This window comes from Dermacentor silvarum, chromosome 1 (assembly GCF_013339745.2).
Source record: "Dermacentor silvarum isolate Dsil-2018 chromosome 1, BIME_Dsil_1.4, whole genome shotgun sequence".
Classification (NCBI taxonomy): Eukaryota; Metazoa; Arthropoda; class Arachnida; order Ixodida; family Ixodidae; genus Dermacentor; species Dermacentor silvarum.
Genome location: NC_051154.1, coordinates 40,867,240 through 40,881,886, shown reverse-complemented (window position 1 = coordinate 40,881,886; position 14,647 = coordinate 40,867,240). Strand labels below are relative to the sequence as shown.

Genomic DNA, 14,647 nt, shown 5'->3' with positions numbered 1-14,647 from the left:
AGGATTCAAAAAAAAAATGTAACATGCTTGAACTTTACTTTTTTTTGCATTGTTTAGATTATTGAGAACCCCACGAGTCTCTTGTTGTGCCATTTCAGAGCTGCCTCCAGAGATAACCACCTTTATGACAGACCAAACTGTTGCAAAGGATGACACAGCTCAATTTTTCATTGAACTGACCAAAGGAGATGCATTGGTTCGTTGGTTCAAAGATGGTAAGTGCTGCTTTAAAAGTGTGAGAAATCATGTTGTAACCACTTCATAATGTTCCTAGGGAAAGAGCTGCAGTTCAGCGACCGTGTGAGACTAAAAATTGATGGGAAACGCCAAGTATTAGTAATTAAAAATTCTGTTCTACAAGATGCTGGACGCTACACTTGTAAAGTTGGCGATCAGTCATGCAGTGCTCGCCTCACTGTTGAACGTAAGTATATGACAACTTTCCCACAATTGCCTCTGCAGTAATGGTGGATTTTGTCAACAGTGAATTTATAACATGACAATAATTTTTCTTTCAGCCCCATCTGTTGAGTTTACAGCAAGGCTACCAGAGAAGACAACTGTGCCTCAAGATACAGATGCCGTTTTTGAGGTGGCACTGTCACAAGCAGATGTTGACGTTGTTTGGATGAAGAATGGAAAGCCCATTCCAATGGACCAACGGTACTGTGTGCCTTGTTTCTGTGGAAGTGATAAATCAAAATGAGAGAAGATTAGCTGTTTCTTCAGAATTTGAATTGTCAGAGCATTATATAATGCTTTGCGTAAGCAATATAACAAATTTTAGAGAGCTTATATGCATGCAAACTATGTTCCAAGTAGCAGAGTGGCATTTCCCAAAGCAGCTTTCTTCTTTTTTATTCAGTGGTCATAAGGCATCAAGAAAGATTTTTTAAATCTATACATCTGGAGAGGCTGTAAAATTGGGCAAGAGATTATGCTAAGTTAGACTGCAAAAGCAAACATTAAAAAATTCTTCAGAGGTGTAACTAAGGTTCTTATTATCATATGAATAAATTCTTTGCAGCCGCATGGCATGTGCCAGCAGTTGACACATCTTGATATAAGCTGTATGGGCAAAGACTGTAGACATAGAAAAGTGCATCACATGAAGTCATCAACTTTAAATTAAACATAAATTATGGGGATTTGCATGCCAAAACCACGATCTGATTATGAGGCACGCTGTAGTGGGGGACTCCGGAAATTTGGACCATCTGGGGGTTCTTTAAGGTGCACCTAAATCTAAGTACACAGGGGTTTTTCGCATTTTGCCCCCATCGAAATGTGGCCGCCATGGCTGGGATTCGATCCCGCGACCTCGTGCTCAGCAGCCCAAAACCATAGCCACTGAGCAACCACGGCAGGTATCATCAACTTTGACATGGTACAAAAAAGAATATGCTGTATGACTGTACAAAAAAGTTTACTCTATACACAGCAGATCTTTTCAGCAGCACAGCTTTATAGAAGCAGAGAATCTGATAGATTTTCACCTGGTTTGGAAGAATCTTTGTAAAAGATGCCCAATGTGAAAAAAAAAAGAATTTTAAAACCTGACGTTTCAGCTCCTACTGAATGGCTCATGTGAACAAGGCTCCTGTGTAGTGGCCATGACATAGTCTTTTTATTCTTTTCTTTCACATTAGCCAGTGCCCTTCTTGCCACAGCTGTATAGTGTTGCAAGATATGTTCTTTGATTATAGCACTCAGTTAAAGCAATCTGTTTTCACATCAAGCTTCATGCTTGTGCTCGGTTGTCGTGCCATGAATTGAACTGTTTACCCCATTTTTAATGTTGTTTCTCCCCCCCCCCCCCCCCCCAATCTTGCCACAGCTTCAAATTTGTTAAAGAGGAGAAGGTCAGGCGACTTGTGGTACCTTGTGTTGACAAGGATGACACTGCTGAATACACATGCGTGGCTGGAAATGTCAAGACTTCTACAATACTTCATGTTGAAGGTAAGCAAGCTGCTATGGCTGTAATGGTGAAAGGCCAACATTTCAGCAAAGAAAGTAAGATGATTTCTCTTTTAACCTTACTTGGTCGAAAAAGAAAATGGTTGCTGCTACATAATCATATAGCAAAATTAAGCGAGAAAAAGGTGCGATAAGTAAATCACACACATTAGCTGCAATAAACAGTGTATAAAAGGGTAGGATATGACAGCTTTGAAGGTGTCTATAAAAATAAAACATTCATAAGCATATTTATAAACTTACAAATAACTATAGCATATTTCTTGCTTACACAACCTCTGAATTGCAACATAGAAAACAAAATCCCATAAAGAATGAGTAGAATTAAAAGTTAATTAATCTGGCCGTGATGTCTGATTAACAACAATTGTATGTGCCTCTAGTACACAACCATATTATGGTTATCAGCCTATTCACTGTCTCCTGTTTTAACAAACTACTGGACCTAGTTTGGGCCAAGAGCCCAAACAAGGTCAGTATTCATATACTTTTCTATGATCAGATGAAAAATAAAGTACACAGTGCCATGACTAAACATACATAATTATGTGACACACCAGTGTATGTAAAATTTTTATTTAATGGCCAGGAATTTACCTATTGTGGAAATCTGTTATTGCTCAAGTGTAGGCCACCTTGTCTAATGAAGCAAACTGGCCCAGGTCACAGACTAGTACAGCCAGCTAGATCACAGCACTGCGTTGCCTTAACATTTTTTTCCCACTTGTACTCGTGGCTGTAGGTTTGGCCTTAGTCTGTTGCCAGGTGGACGCTGCAGACAGGTCTATTTTTAATATCTGCTATAGTTTCATTATGTCTTTCATATGCTGTAAAAATAAGCACGCTTACACTTGCATTTTTTCATAACATACCTCGATGCAAAAATTCACTCTAAAGAATAACTATACCTTACAACTTAGGGCATGGTGCCTTGCCTGTACATTTACATCACCAGATTAACTTGATGATTTGTTCTTCCCAGATGCTGATGTCGAATTCACACTACGACTGCACGACGTGATTGTCCGTGAAAGTGATACTGTTACACTACTCGTTGAAGTGTCACGGGAGACACTTGAAGTCCGGTGGATGAAGGACGGTGACTTAATCCAACCATCTGAAAAGGTACAGTTGAACCAATAAGACACAAGGAAATAACATATTACCAGAACTGTCAAATAATGTAAACATAAACTAAACACTGTGACAACCTAACTTATTTGAAATTTCTGTAAATGGTCTACAATTTGTAAAAAATTGGTCACACAAACCAATTCATGTCCCAGTATAATCATTGGTGCATTCCTTCAGCAACATATCCATTTTTCAAAATTTAATGTCCAAAAATTTGTCCTGAATTTCAGCATTAAACAATTTTATGAAAAATGAGCGTGTGAAAAAAGGAAGTTGTCTACAGTAGCCTTTAAAACCTTAGGTCTTTATTTCTTGGTGTACTCAGTCTTTATACGAAGTCTCGAACTTTCACTGCAATTTCAGCTAGGACTGCCACCAAGAACTTTCATTTGTGCCCTGTGTTTATACATGGCAAACACATGAATAGCTTTCCTGACATCTGCTGCAGACAGCAACTGCTACATTTGCTTTAACCTTGGGCTCCTCAGACAGCTGCTGGCACTGACTGACACAGAGACCAGTGCACCTGCTTCAAAACCAGTGTGCTGTTTCATGAGTTCTCTAAGCACCTGGATATGACTGCATGTCTCCTCATTCCCATAGAGAAGGAAGCGTGCCAAATTATCGTGAAACTGGATGTGTGGCACTGACATTTTTTGAGCATGCAAGAAACTATTAACAGATTCTATTAAGCATGTCCAGAAATCAGCCCGACTGCTATTTTTCTACATCATAAGAGCCCCTTTCTGCTAGCAGGCAAATTAAGATGCCATTTGTTCACTGCAGTTTATACCTTTTGTAGCCAAGTTCTAGCCAAGGATAGCACAAGTTTTGATTATTGGTTCACCATAAGCTGATAATTGGTTCAACTGGAGGTGATGCTTGTATTGAGGCTTGTGGACATTTTTACAAATTTATGGAGATGAACATATGCATACAAGTAAGTGTTGGTTTGCAAAATGGTACAACACTGTTACAACACTGTTCAAGTTGGGAATTTTTGTTTAGATCCTCTTTTTAGATTCTCTTTTTAGATTTTTTTGCAGAACAAAGCAAGCAGTGTACTCCGATATTTTTGCCTAAACTGAATATTTTATTGCAGGTGGTCGTTACAACAGAAGGGAAAAGTAGGAAGTTAATAATACGTGAGAGCTCAATGGATGATCAAGGTGTCTACTCTTGTGTCCTGAAGGATAAGAAGTGTTCGTCCTCTGTCCTTGTTCATGGTCAGTAAAAACGTGCCTTTGTTCTCTAGTACAGTAAAGCATCTCCAAAATGCACGATTAGTGGGTTCATGCAGAAACCATGAGAGACTAGTCTTTCAGAGATGTGCACATGCATTACACTAGGTGTTAAACAAAACTTGAACCGAACTATTCTTAAAAAAGTAGTGCATCATTGGTGAATGTTACCAACAGCATATTGTTTGCAGTTGCCTTGAGTTAATCAGCATATTTGTTGTAGTATGCTTAATTAGCAAATTAATTATATTATCAATTATGCATGTCCTTAAATATTCATTTTCAGGGCATAAGTTATATTACAATAAGTTGTATAACATGTTCAGAAACACTCACTGAATTTGTCTCCATGGTGTTATTCTTTTACATGGTTCCTTTCTTTCTTTCTTTCTTTTTTTTTCTTTTTTTTTTTTGGGGGGGGGGGGGGCACGGAATTAAAAGCAATCAGTCCTGGTGTCTAGCATAAGCTAGGCAGCAAAGTCAGCATCTTCAACATGAAGATGGAAACCTGCTAGAGTCGCATACGCTAAGTAACAGGCCCACACTCGAAGCCAATCGGAACGCTCTTAACCACTTTTTTTTTTTTCAGCCAACATGCAGGCATCATTTATTGAAAATGCACTTCAGGACTCGGCATTCCAAGCAGTGTTGCCAATGTAGCGGTTTTTATGCTAAATTAATCAGTTTTTGGCACTACCTTGTGGGAAAATTTTTTCTGTTTTGGGCAGCAGGTTTTTTAGCGGTCATTATGTAATGTTGGCTTTTATGGTGGTACAAAAGCTGCCTTTTTTTTTTGCAATAATTAGTTTCATGTGTCACAAACATGTAGCTTATCCATGGCCCTTTGAAAGCAAGAGGGAATTGAGTGTGCTTTCGTGAATGTGATTAAATCTAAGTTAAGAAATAAAATTTCCACTAAGATGACAAATGCCATCCTTACTGTGCTGGCTGGTCCCCGAAGAAACAATAAATGCTGCTTCAGTTACACGCTGCCCGAGCACATTGTTCACAAGATCAGCATGATGGAGACCTATGGGGTCAGTGATGGCATCGACCATAGACCGAGCCACGCCAGCAAACAAATACACACAGAGGACGCACGACCATACCTAGATGAAAGAGGGTACATTTTTCTGTAATTATAATCATTACCACGAGCTCGACCTATTCTCTGGCTAGTGATTGTAGTTCACCAGAGGGATCTTTTTTTAAAATTTCGTTAGGCAATTTCCGCACTTCACAGTCGCACAAAAAAGTGCTTATTGATCAATAATTTATGTTTTATTCCATTATGGGTGAAAAGAAACACTGTTTCTGTCCAGTGTAATTTTGTTCTTCATTTTTTTTTCTCCCCCCAACTGTGTTTTATGTAGATGTGATAAAACATTTTTGTCGCAATTCTGATTGTTGTCTGTATTTAGCGGGTTTTTGGTGCTCGTATTGTGGGTTTTTAAAGTGCTTTGGGGTCTCAACTAACTGTTTTTTTCCTCTAGTTGGCAACACTGATTCTAAGTGCACAAACAAGCAATTACTTTGTTTTTTATATCTCACAAAGCTTTTTTCAGAGTCCGCAAGAAGTACCATGGAAGAGAAAACATGTCTTACAATAGCAATTATACGTACATTCAAGTGCAGCATGCTCACGTCGTGCTGTCCGGCTATGGACTGCACATGCCCGCAAAGTTCTCCAGAGATGTTGTGAGGGATGCACAGTGCATTTGGCTGCAAAAATGACGGAGCCAAGTGGACACACAATCACACTCTGCTTGATCAGCTTGGCAGTGGAGCCAGGGCAGCCTTTCTGCCCTGGCGTTTCTGCTGAGCAGCTGTGTGCATACACTGATCTTTGTGGAACAGACAGTAAACATCAAGCTAAACCTATATATCCCTTTCAATGGGTGCAGACAAACAGTTTTCTGTCAATCTCATCTTGTGCACCATCAAGATGTGATGTCTGCAATGCCACTGGCAGCACGCCTCATCACGCAAGCATTGTGAGACACCTGGTACCTGTCAAAGCACTGTTTCTGCTGGCCGATAGTAGCAGTTGCCTCGCATGCTACATCACATCAACATGTCGTCCCTACATATTGTTAGAACACCGTACGAGGAGCTTGAGCACAGTGTAAACCTTTCTATCACTGTCAATGCTTCACCCTTTGGACAAAACTGATTTGGAGACAACTTCATTGCCATGTTTCTACACACCCTAAAACTTTTTTAAGTATAACTTATGCCCTAAAACAATATTTTAAGGTTTGTATATCCAATCTTAATTAGCTAACTAAGTGCACTACAAAAAGTATGCTGAGTAACTCGAAGGGACGGCTGTTGATTGCAATCACCTGCAATGAGTCACTTAATAAAGTTTGGGTCAGGTTATGTGAAACACCTAGCATACCTGCGAGAATAAGGCATTGTTTAAAATTGTTAGTGTCACAGACGTTGTTACACAAAAAAGGGCAGTCAGTACAGTAAGCATTATTACATTTAAACTGTAATTACGTTCTGAATACCATTTTATGATTTAAAGTCAAAAATTGTGCATATTATGCCTTAAGTCATAACCTGAAACTTTGTGTGGCCACAGGCAGAAGGTATATATGACAGTGAAAACCAACATACAATTAGCAAAATATACAAAATGCCCCCATATCTGTGCAGGCCGCAGATGTTACTTTAATGCTTCTGCCTGTTAAAATATTGATAGGCAGTTCCTTTGTAACACATTTATTTCCCAATAAAACACCCATGATAAACAAACTTCCAGTAGGATTTACTAGCAAACAAGTCAACGGTCACTGAAGCCATCGAAAGCATAGAGAAATTGATTTATGGTTTTGGCGAATAGTCGATGACTGTTGGCATTCTTGACACCAGTTACTTTAGAGGTTCTTTATTTCCCACGATTCCCGAGAGGGAACTGTTAATACAGCACACAAAAATATTAGTTATCTAATAAAGAAATTCAAGTGTGCATATTTTTTTACTAGCACAGCTCTTATTCTGCACCGCACTGTTATTTTATCAAGCTAAAATAGTTTATTTCAAGTCGTTGTTTTGTGTGCGTCACATGCAGCACCTCCAAAGATTACCACGGACAAGCAAACCTTCTCAAGCAGAAAAGGAACAACATTAAAACTACCCATACCCTACACTGGCATTCCACAACCAACAGCAACCTGGAAACTGAATGGACAGCCACTAGAGCCAGTCAAAAACAAGATCATCCAAGAAATTTCACCCCAAGAGGTATGATTTCATATGCCTGCTGCTTTGCCTAGCTCTTTTTTTTTTTTTTTTTTCGTCTACAGCTTGCAGAGTTCTCAAGGAGGCACAGCTTTAGGCCTTGTTGAGCATAGATGTGTATTTTTATTGACCTCCTTGTTTCTTTCAATGACTATATTGACACTGAAAAGAAAATACTCAGCATAACCCTACTGGTCTGAATAGCTTATTACCTCACTCCGGTTTGTACTGCATAAGAACACCTGCTACTGCATCAGATGAAAATGCCACATGAGGAAGAGTGTGACGAAGTTTGAATGGTGGAATGTCATCGCAAATACTGATACAGCACGTTATAGCAGATGCTTGCCAAACAAAGTGTGCCATATCAGTATCTGCCGTGACTGGCCATGACGTTCAGTTTCAAATTTTGTTGCAGTTTTCATCACGCGGCGTTTGTCCAATATGATAGTGGGGCGGATTTTTCTGCACTCCCAGCGCGCTTGGTCTTGATATTGACTGGATTGAGCGTTGAAATTCGATTATGAGTATCTCGAATTAGGAGCAATTTTCAAGAGTTAGAAATATGGGGGTTCATTAAAATGTGACTGCCTCCAAATTTGTCATATAAGCATTTTGTCCTGCAAGACCCTAATAAAAATATTAACAAAATGCCACCTTCGCTGTGCCATTAGCCTTTTTATTAAAAATCTGTATACGCAGTCTTAAAAAAACACCCTGTATGATGAAAGTATTTCTACGTGGCATTTGGGTGAGGACACTTTTTGGCAAAACTTAATTTGTACCGAATTCAGCACAAGTTTTCAACCAAACTAAAAATGTTATGCATATCTTTGATACCTAGTACAACTTGGGAAATTCACATTTCCCATCTCACAGTAAATGCCCACGCTAATGTGATTAGCAATGAAGCAATGTAATGACACACTGTATTAAATATTCTTATTTCAACACACTTTTTCAGAGCAAGTTTTTTGTTTACTGATACAACTCTCTGGCATGAAAGTGTTCAGTTTTTGTTCACTGAAAATGTTTTAGGAACACTGACTTGAATATCAAACTGTCAACACTTGTCACAGTGGCTAAGGCATTCTTCTGCCGAGCATGAAGTTGTTGGGAAACAGTCAACATTTTCGTTGGTACATGGGGAATGTAAAAAATGCTCATGTGCTTAGGTTTATGTGCTGATAAAGAACTCCAGACAGTCAGAATTAATTCACAACCCTACATTATGCCATCTCCCACAGCTCGCAGTGCGGCTTTGGGATGTTTAGCAAAACCAGTTATTATTAATTCCAAATGTCAATATGTCAACACGTGCTAAAGCTCTCTGAAAGATTAAACTCTGAATAAAAATGTTGGCACTATAAATGATATTTAATATACAGCAATGATTTCAAGCTAGAATGTTGCTAGGTAAATGACATTAAATTTTACTCAAACATGACATAGCAATGACACTACTATAGTAGAATGTATGCATTGCGTTGCAGGCTAGATGTTGGGTGTTTTGCTTTGGTTATGATGTGTCCAGTTCTCAAGCTGAAATTGTGGTATGTGTCACTTACTGCAAACCAGAGCTGAAGTTTTATACCAAGTCGATGTGCTTGAGGAGGTGCAAGTGTGTATATCATGCATATATTATACTCTTTTTTATCAAACTAAAAATCCATATCTCCAGGTTAATTATGTTTATTTGGTATTTTTGGCATTATTCTGCACTGTATGGTACATATATATGTCTAGTAAACTACTGTTTATCTACAATGTAAGCAATGTCTGCATTATTTGAAAGATGGTGATTAAGGACCTGTGTTGTTTTTATTATAACTTTAAAATGTGCAGCTTTTCATGTGTGCTTATAACGAATACTAAGGTGTTAGGAATAAGGCTGCTAGAGACATAAAAAAAATCAACTTCATAACATATTTTACACACTGTTTTGATACATGTAGTGCCAATCACTAAACCACCCCACATTCTCTACCCTCTCTCAACTGAACTAAGTGCCTTTTCACTTATTCCAGGCAATGCTGACGATAAAAGACCTGCAGCCCACAGACACAGGAACTGTGACACTCACTCTCAAGAATTCTTGTGGTGAATGTAGCAAACCATTTAATGTCACTTGCATCGGTAAGTATTGTATACATTCACGCAGATTAAATTATAGATAGCTAGCACAGTAATAGATTCAAATAAATGTTGACTTGTAGCTTTTGCCTTGCTCACAATAAAAAAAAAAAAAAAGAAAATGATAAATTGTCTTCTCAAGCTGGTGCAGCCCTTTCGAGTAAAAAAGTAGCACTAGGATTGTATTTTTGTGGTAGTGCATCCTAAAACAAGGGAAATTATTCCAATGAGTCGTGATAGACGGGTACTGCTGTCAGGTTTGCCACCTATGTACACAAAAAGAAACCAGAGGGTGGGGTGCACTACGTTTATTGACGAAGTTTATTATAAATCCCAAAAGAAAGGCACTCAAAACTTTGCTAAATTTGATATAAAATGAAAGCATTGTATTTAATTACTTATACCAATGCATCAACAGGAGAGTCAACTAGTAAATAATATATAAACGGCTGTATGAAACATTCATGTGATTTGAAGGCACTAGAGGATGAAAACTGATGCCTGCATCTGATGTACTTTTAGAAGACTTCGTTTGGATGACTATCGCAGTGACTAGAGGAGAGTGCACCTTGTTTTTTCATCATCTCAAAACTGGTAAAAACAGTGCACAGTGGGCTTTCCATGAGAATGTGGTTTGATGATAACAGGAGCACAGAAGGCTCTCAAATACTTAAGAAAGAACTTCTGGACAAAATAAAAAAGAATAAAGAAAGAAAGGGCATTTTGCTCTCTGCTCTTCATAACTTCTGTCTCTAAAAGACATGCATACTCCAATGACCCCCGTGAATCTGCCAATTTCTGGACAAACCTTTCCATGATGTAGTTCTGGAATAATCCATCCCCAAAAAAGATTTGAGTGAGAGAACTTGAGACAACTAATAATATCTCTGCTTAAGACAGGCTCTACCTGTCAAAAACCATCCATATGGCAACCTTATCTAATATGAGGCAGCAGCTTCTGTAGGTCCCACAAAGCAACCTTAAGCACAGCAAAGACATTACATCCCACATATTTCCCTGAACTCTTTTTATCCACTTAATATATAGTGTCAAGAGCAAAAGCCTAGAGACCACAGGAGTGGTGGCAAAAATGCATCACTGAGCTCTTTGGCACAATGGCATAATGGAACATCTGCATTCGAAACTATTGTACTATACCTGTGCATGCTTTTTTTTATCTGCCAGTGCTTGTTTGCGTGATTAAACTGTGCATTCACAAGAATGACGGATAGAGTGCAACATGCCACTTCAGCAGTCACTGTGCACACTTCACTCAATGCTATTGAAGAATCATGCTTTTTCGGACTTTTTTTTTTTCAATATTAAATCATTCGCAGTTTGTTTGCCTAATTTTTTGTGTCTTCTGCCCAGCAGCATTATCCGTTATTTAGCACATGTTTCCAGACACATGATACTTAGAATGAGTGCCACAAGCTATTTTTTGTTTACAAACACCCACATCGTATGTAGTAATAAAATTTGATTCTGAAATTTGATTCTGATTAACACGCAATGTACACACTGCTAGCTGGGCTTATCAATGAGTGAAGTCATTTTGAGGGAAAGTCGCAAGTAACATGCAACGTACACACACCAGTGACCAGTGCGTGACGCATAAGGTTTGGCATTTCATCAAGACTTGCATTCAAGACCTGTGTACTTTGCGTGCATATTCTTTTTCATCTTCCAGCATGTTTGTATGCTCGGTTTAACCACATGCACACAAGAACCACGGCGAGGGTGAAAAGTGCTGCTTCAGCAGCCACTGTGCACACTTCAGTTGATGCTATGAAATAACGGCAAGCCTCCTTTAACTGTTAAGCGAATCGGCCTAGCTGGAACAGATTCATTTTTAAAACTTTTTGTGTGCAAACAAACAAGGGCCAAGAAAATGAGTAACACAAAGATGAGCGCTCGTCCTTGTGTTACTCCTTTTCTTGGTCCCTGTTTGTTTGCACACAAAAAGTTTTAAAAAAGCCTCGTTCATTGCACACCGGTGTCTCAAGCATCACCCCAGGTGCAGCACTGTCAGAGAGTGTAGCTTCATTGGTTTCAAGATATGTACCACGAAACTTGTGTTAAAATGCGCTATTGTTCTACTTATATTTCCAAGAAACCGCCATTTTATGCATTGAAGCACAAAAGGAACTGGAACGCCCATGTATTTCATCGCACACTTTGGGAATGAAAACCTCAAAACTGGTGTCATCCTGAAATTTAGTTCCAAGTGGATATGCCTAGCAATCTCACCGGCTGCAATTCATAAATTGCAATATTTGCTGTAGAGTAATTAATTTAAAAGTTAATTCATTAATTTTTGTTAATTAGTCGATTATGCATTTTGATTTCTCGTGTAAGTAATGTCTGTCTCTGAGTAATTCAGCTCAGTAACTAGAATTATGCTGTCTGCCAAAAACGATTTTTAAAAATTCAGTATGTTCTAAAAAAAAAAGGACCCAGTATAGTGGTTTTAGGCCATTTCACATGTTTCAACCCAATCATGATTATAAAGTATTGCAATCTGAATGCTTAAATGCCCAATGTGTATGTTACCCAGGTGTTTGTGCATACACAAAATAACAAGGATGACTTTTTCTTTTTCTTTTTTTTTTTTTTCTCCAGAAAAGCCCAGTGCACCAGGGGTGCCTGAGCCTTCAGATATATCCAGTACTGGCTCCCTTATGCTGTCCTGGAAACCACCACAATCTGATGGAGGTTCCAAGATCACAAATTACATTGTTGAATACCATGATCGAAACACACTTCGTTGGACGCTCTATTCTGACACCGTCCAGGACACCTTCACAAAAGGTAAGCTTTTACATTGGCAAAAGGGATGACATCGGCAAGGTGTCATCAGTGTCAGTTGACTTGGAATATTACATGGCTTCTTCCAGTGGAGGGTCTGTCTCCCGATGAAGAGTACATGTTCCGTGTCACAGCTGAAAATGAAGCTGGGAAAGGTGATCCTTCTCAAGGCACTAAGTATATTCGTATTCAGCCAAAAGGTAAGCCACATGCAAACAGCAAAGCACAGCAGCAACTCTGTTGTTTGGCTCATAAGCCATTTACTCAGTCTAGTTTTCACAGCGTGTGCAGCAGTCATTATATGCCAGTCAGTATATATACTATATAACAGTAGTGGACAAGAAGATATAATATTTTGCATTTTGGGTCTTCTGAGCTCAAAAATTGCCAATGCATTATGCCAGACCACTGGCGTCCAGCAATAGCCTCTTGAACACTCACTGACAAGTTAATGCTACATTGCCTACCCATCATACAAACAACTCGTGTATTCCAAGAATGTATCACCAGGAAACCATATACATCAGCCAGTACATCAGAAAGTAAGTTTGCAGTAGTAAGAGAAAGTTTATAACTGTGGAGGTTAGTTGAGCAAAAGGCTTGGAATGCGACTGCAGGTTTAATATATGATGATGGATCAAAGAAATAGAGAGAAAAGAGAAGCGCAATCACATGCACTCACACACAAGCTTGTAAATGTAGGCAACAGTTAGCACCATGAAATGAACAAGTGGAAAGTGGAGCTGTATGGCACCGGCAAAAACAACAAAACGATTTTCCATCAGCAGCACTGCACGTCCAGCTTGACAACATCGAAAAAACAATAACTGATATAACTTAGAAACATAGGTAATGAATTTTTCGCATAAATTGCAATAACTATTGTATCTTTTTATTAACTACTGTGTTGTGTGTGTGTGTGTGTGTGCGTGTGCGTGTGTGTGTACATTGACTACTGTAATTATACATGTGAAACTGTTCCTCTTATACATGCTGTTTCACTTGAAATGGTACTTTACAAAAGTTTTGAAAGATTAAAAACAATGACCAAGTACAGACCATGAATTTCTTAAGGTATTTATCAATGTTGAAGTAACACCAAAGGAATGCTAGATACAATCATAATGGGCCATAACTAAACATGTTTCACTTTAGTCATGTATATGCCCAAGCAGAAAGTATACATACTTGTTGTAAATAGTACCAGCTTTAAACACTGTGGATGTTTTTTTCTGTTTTTTACGTGGTGCAGAAGGAACAGCAATTTTATTTACATGCCTTTTCCTTTGTCTTATACTTTTAGCTGGGGAGCCACCAGTCATCTTAGAGCACCTGACTGACAAGGCTGTTGGTGTGAAAAAACCAGCAGAATTAACGTGCAGAATAGCTGGGAACCCTACGCCTGCAGTCAAGTGGTAATGATTTTGATCAACAGACTTTTTTGTTGAGTGATTCTGTTTCTACAGAACAGCCTGAACAGATGGCCCAATCTAGATTCAGCAACAAAAATTCAAGCTCCTATAGTGCATTTCTACCTTTTACAGGCTTAAAAACGGCAAAGATCTCGTCATGATCAGCAACTTTAGTGCTGAATTCAAAGATCAGAAAGCTACACTTCGTATTAAGGAGGCATCTACAAAGTCAGGAGGAAAATACACATGTAAAGCAACCAATCCACATGGTTCTACAGAAACAACATGCACGCTGTCTGTCCAAGGTATTTAGAGCCTTTTCTACTCATCCTGTGCTCAGAAAAAAAAAAAAAATCTTGCTAAGTTCTCCAACTTCCTCCGCCAGATCCACCACGGGCAGAATTTGATGAAAAACTTCAGAATGTCCGCATCAATAAGCAAGAGGAATTCAAGGTTCCCTGCACCATTCATGGATTTCCAAAGCCTACCGTCACATGGTTACGTGATGGGGCACCCATTCAATCAACCAAGCATACGCTCATAACAGACAAAGATGATACTTCGACCATTACAATCCATAGTACAGAGGGTCCAGATTCTGGTGTTTATACACTTGAGCTAAAAAATCCAGCTGGAAGCATCAGCTATGATTTCAAGCTCAGGGTGCTTGGTGAGTTCTTTATTAGCATT

At 38.8% G+C, this 14,647-nt stretch overlaps 1 protein-coding gene across 1 annotated transcript in view; it reads left to right on the top strand.

Moving 5' to 3' along the window:
* Window positions 1-14,647, top strand: part of LOC119436594 (titin-like) — a 215,517-nt gene that overhangs the window by 183,944 nt on the left and 16,926 nt on the right. The window contains exons 132-144 of the mRNA XM_049666848.1: window positions 99-215; window positions 275-424; window positions 519-663; window positions 1,838-1,962; window positions 2,963-3,105; window positions 4,217-4,340; window positions 7,435-7,607; window positions 9,632-9,740; window positions 12,360-12,548; window positions 12,635-12,745; window positions 13,849-13,960; window positions 14,090-14,262; window positions 14,343-14,627. Of these exons, the coding sequence (XP_049522805.1) occupies window positions 99-215; window positions 275-424; window positions 519-663; window positions 1,838-1,962; window positions 2,963-3,105; window positions 4,217-4,340; window positions 7,435-7,607; window positions 9,632-9,740; window positions 12,360-12,548; window positions 12,635-12,745; window positions 13,849-13,960; window positions 14,090-14,262; window positions 14,343-14,627 (1,956 nt within the window). The remainder of the gene's footprint in view (window positions 1-98; window positions 216-274; window positions 425-518; window positions 664-1,837; window positions 1,963-2,962; window positions 3,106-4,216; window positions 4,341-7,434; window positions 7,608-9,631; window positions 9,741-12,359; window positions 12,549-12,634; window positions 12,746-13,848; window positions 13,961-14,089; window positions 14,263-14,342; window positions 14,628-14,647) is intronic.